We start from the raw sequence: 4242 nt of genomic DNA, 5'->3' as shown, positions 1-4242 counted from the left end.
ATCTTTAACTCTCTCTAGTGACAGTTTGAGCACACACCCTGTCCAGTGTAAGAAATACGTGAAATTAGGCACTTTGGAGAGTGGCTTTTTTTTTTTTTAACCCTCCTCTTTTCTGATCACTTGTACCCTGTCCACAGTGTCAACAGGTAAAAGCCATAGTGAGTGATTTCCTTCACTAGTACTAAGAGTTCTGGCAAACAACAGTAGTTGGCAAACCAAACCAAAACAGAACAATCACTCCTGTTTTGCTGCATACTTCTAGTCATGTTGTCCAATAAATGCCACTACTTTACATTTGCACTCTTGTATAAGGCTTTAAAGCTCTTTTAGGTTGGGAACAGTGGCTCACACTTGGTAGCACGTTGGGAGGCTAAGGTGGGAGAATTGCTTGAGAGGCGGATTTTGAGGCCAGCCTGGGCATTATAGTAAGACCTCATCTGTAAAAAAAATTTTTTTTTTAAACTCTCTCACAGATACTAATTTTTTTTTTCTTTTGAAACAGAGTCTCACCATGTCACCCTTGTTAGAGTGCTGTGATGTCATAGCTCACAGCAACCTCACAGCCCAAACACTTGGGCTGGCCTAAGTGATTCTCTTGCCTCAGCCTCCCAAGTAGCTGGGACTACAGGCACCCACCACAATGCCTGGCTATTGGTTTGTTGTGGTTGTCATTGTTGTTTAGCAGGTCTGGGCCGAGTTCAAACCCACCAGCCCCAGTGTACGTGGCTGGCACCCTAGCTGCTGAGGTACAGGTGCTGAGCCGACACTGATATTTTTTCTACAGTTGCACATTTGCCTTATTGCTTCAGTGTGGTTTTGTTCTTATTGTCAGCTCTCTGTGGCCATTTTCATCTTTTTCACAGAGTTTCTTTCCATACAGATTTATTTATAAAGAGAAAATGAACTTACAACCTTTTGGGGGGGGAGAATTTATGAGGAGCTTAGAATTGTAACCAACTGACTGTTTAATTAGAAACTTATTTTTACCATCCTGTAGTTTTCTTTTTTATGTTTTGATAAGTACAGATGTTACCAGGATATTTTCCTGTACCCCTGCTAACTAACTTATTTCTGAAGAGTTAAGTTTGAACACCCCTTGAAGAAAGGGCAAGTACATGAAAACACTTATTGTTATTACCTTTTTAAAAATAGGTTTCAAGTATCTATCTAGTGATACATAAATGGGTGGGTTAGAACCTCACACTAGTTAGTAATGAAGTCTTTTCTGTTATTCTTCCATTTTGGCTGAGTATCAGGTAAACTAAAGCAGCAGGGATCTGAGAAGTAGGGCAAGAGTGATATGTTTGGTAGAGAATGTCCTAGGTGGGTACCTTTCAAATTTTCCTACCCGTATAACCTGAGGGCGGACAAGTGAGCTCAAATTCCAGAGGATTGGGGGTATCCACCATAAGCACTGTCTTTTCAAAGTCACATATTTAATCTTAAAAACTCACTCGTATTTTATAGTATACTCATGTTTGTTCTTTAGGTATTAAGAAATCATAAATTACTCGGTTGAAATTTTGACCCTTTAGGAAGTGCACCACATTTATCCCAAGGATCCACGTCTCTTCTGCACACCTCAGTTTTCCAGGGCTTGGGTTCTCCAGGTGAAGAAGTGTGGCTCTCATCCTTTTCCTTTATTATAGGTATAATCCAGTTACCAAGAATGTGACAGTGAAGAGCGACGGTGCTACTCAGGTCAACTTCACACTTGTCCGATCCTCAACAGATTCAAACAATGAATCAAAGAAAGGAAAGGGGGACAGCGTCAGCCCTGAGGAGAACAGTGATCCAACTACCAAGGAGTTTGAAGATTTGATTAAAGACCTTTCAGCTGAGAATGGTTTGGAAGGCCTCATGTTACCCTCCTCCTCAAATCTCGCTCTTTATCGATACCATTCATACAAAGATTTATCAGAGTTTCTGAGAGGACTTGTAATGAACTACCCACACATTACAAATCTTACCAGGTAAGTGTCACCTTCTTGCTGTCTGTCTGTCTTGTCTTTTCTTTTTATGTTAAGAGGGTACATTCAGCATTAGCCACTTTGAATAGACCCTGTAATTTATTTAGAAATATTTGGGAAATTAATATATGAAGAGTTGGAGTTTATTTTGTAACAGATATTTGCTTGGAGAACTTCCTGACAGTGAATTTGGAGAACTTTTATGAGAAACAATGGAGGAGAATTGCTTGTTAGATTACAAATGTATAGCCTGTGTCTTTCAGAAATGCAAAATTGCTTTCCTGATAGTTACGTTGACTGATTTCAAAACTCTTTTCATTTTTTAGCTGCAGATCTGTGGTCTAGGTAAATATTGCTTATTTGATTTTATTTTGCTGGAGGTAAACGAAGAATTTGGAATTATCAGTGCACCTGTTAGGAATCATGCATGACCTTTTTTCAAATGAGAAAATGAAGCCCAGTTGCTGTCGTTTCCTGAACTCTAGTCTCCATTCACGGATTCTGTTACCTGAGGCTTTAGGAACATGGGGGCAAATAGGCAGTCCTGGCTCATGTAAAGCTGATGGCTGAGACAACCTTTACTTTCACTTTCTGGGGCTTCTCTTCACTATTTCATTGTTGGGCCGCTTTATGTCTTGTTAGTTATTCCAAAATTATTTCTAGGAGTGTTTGATTCCTATGCTTTGCCTGTTGTAAGTAAAGTCTTCACACTTTGCCCTGAGTTCTCTACTGCATATCTCATGAACATTAGCTGGCCTTTTACCTGTTTACTTTCTTCTTTGGTTCTTTTAATGCTACCACAAAATTTAACCTCTTAAATTCTGATACATAATATTCATAGATGCAAAGAGTGATATTTACTTTGGCAATACCAATTACCTGTCTTCCTCAACTGATTATTTTTTCTGCCTACTTCAGGTTTTAATATCATATGTCTCAGTGCTGTAGAAAGTTTATAGACCCTCAAGTGGACCTCATTTTACTATTTACTTCATTTTATTTTTTTTTAGAATTCTAATTCAAGATCTACTGTTTAGTTAAGTACTGCCTCAAAATATGACATACTTGCCTATGGTATAGGGCACAAGATAGTTTTAGGTGATATACCAGCAGGCACTAAGTGTCATTGAATGGCATGATGAGAAAGCAATAATTTTCCTATTAATCTTTCTCAGTTTAATGCTAATGTTTTTCTATCTAATTCTTATAAACCTCCCTTATGTTAAAGAAAGGTCATAAATATACACTTACTGTATATTCAAGTATTTCTGCAATAAAAATTTGAGTTAATTTAAAAGCTCTATTAACTAAATAGTAGTGTAGGTGACAGAAGATGGGGCAAATATTGTGAAAATGGTACGAGAATGACTGAATTTGGAAGAATGCTAAACAAAATCATAATCTTTCCTCAATCCAATAGTGTCTTCTATTTGACTTTGGTCAAGAAAAACTAATTTTCTTAAGATACATTGTTTCAATGATTAATCTTTAAAGAGTTTCTAAAGCTTTTCTTATTTCATTTTCATTTCTATTTTTAAAGTTCATACATCAGCATTAACACAATGCTTGATTACTTGCTGACTTTTTGTTTTTTTGTTTTTTGAAAGTTTGGGACAGAGTGCTGAATATCGTCACATTTGGTCCCTCGAAATCTCCAATAAGCCCAACATATCTGAGCCTGAAGAACCAAAGATTCGTTTTGTTGCTGGTATCCATGGAAACGCTCCAGTTGGAACAGAACTGCTTTTGGCTCTGGCAGAATTTCTCTGCCTGAACTACAAAAAGAACCCAGCTGTTACCCAAGTAGGAAAATAGCCTGTATTGACATGCTTTAAAAGGAAAAAGCTCAGTGATACATTGATATCAGGACACCATTTTGAAAGTTCTTAAATTCTTGTTAGATTTTACACAGAGGCCCTTTTAGTACATTGTAAAATTTGCTTTTTAAAAATGAACCACCATTATAACATATCCTCATTATTAACAGTTTCTTTCCATTATATTCCTTTGTATATATTAAGAGGCACAGAGGGAAAAAATCCTAAAAATTTACATTCAATCCTCTGCTCCTTTATTTAGTAGTGAAGCTACTCTTCAAATCTTGCTTGCAGTTCTGTATTTACTAACTTGAGGGACATTCATCCTTGGTTATTTTAACTGAGACCCTATATTGAACAATCCAGTGGAAGAGGCATTGTGGCATTGTCTACTTTAGCCATCCGTGACTACAGAAGAGAACTTTGATCCAGAGGCTTGGTCATGTATGATTAAA

General features: G+C 37.2%; 1 protein-coding gene across 1 annotated transcript in view; it reads left to right on the top strand.

Annotated features, from left to right (window-relative positions):
• The window catches only part of CPD (carboxypeptidase D), a 74388-nt gene that overhangs the window by 53782 nt on the left and 16364 nt on the right, over positions 1-4242 (top strand). Inside the window, exons 12-13 of the mRNA XM_003800106.3 lie at positions 1650-1973; positions 3578-3773. Of these exons, the coding sequence (XP_003800154.1) occupies positions 1650-1973; positions 3578-3773 (520 nt within the window). The remainder of the gene's footprint in view (positions 1-1649; positions 1974-3577; positions 3774-4242) is intronic.

Source organism: Otolemur garnettii, unplaced genomic scaffold (assembly GCF_000181295.1).
Source record: "Otolemur garnettii isolate 467f Iridium unplaced genomic scaffold, OtoGar3 scaffold00166, whole genome shotgun sequence".
Taxonomy (NCBI): domain Eukaryota; kingdom Metazoa; phylum Chordata; class Mammalia; order Primates; family Galagidae; genus Otolemur; species Otolemur garnettii.
The sequence above is the reverse complement of the archived record's forward strand: the minus strand, read 5'-3'. Positions and strand labels throughout refer to the sequence as shown.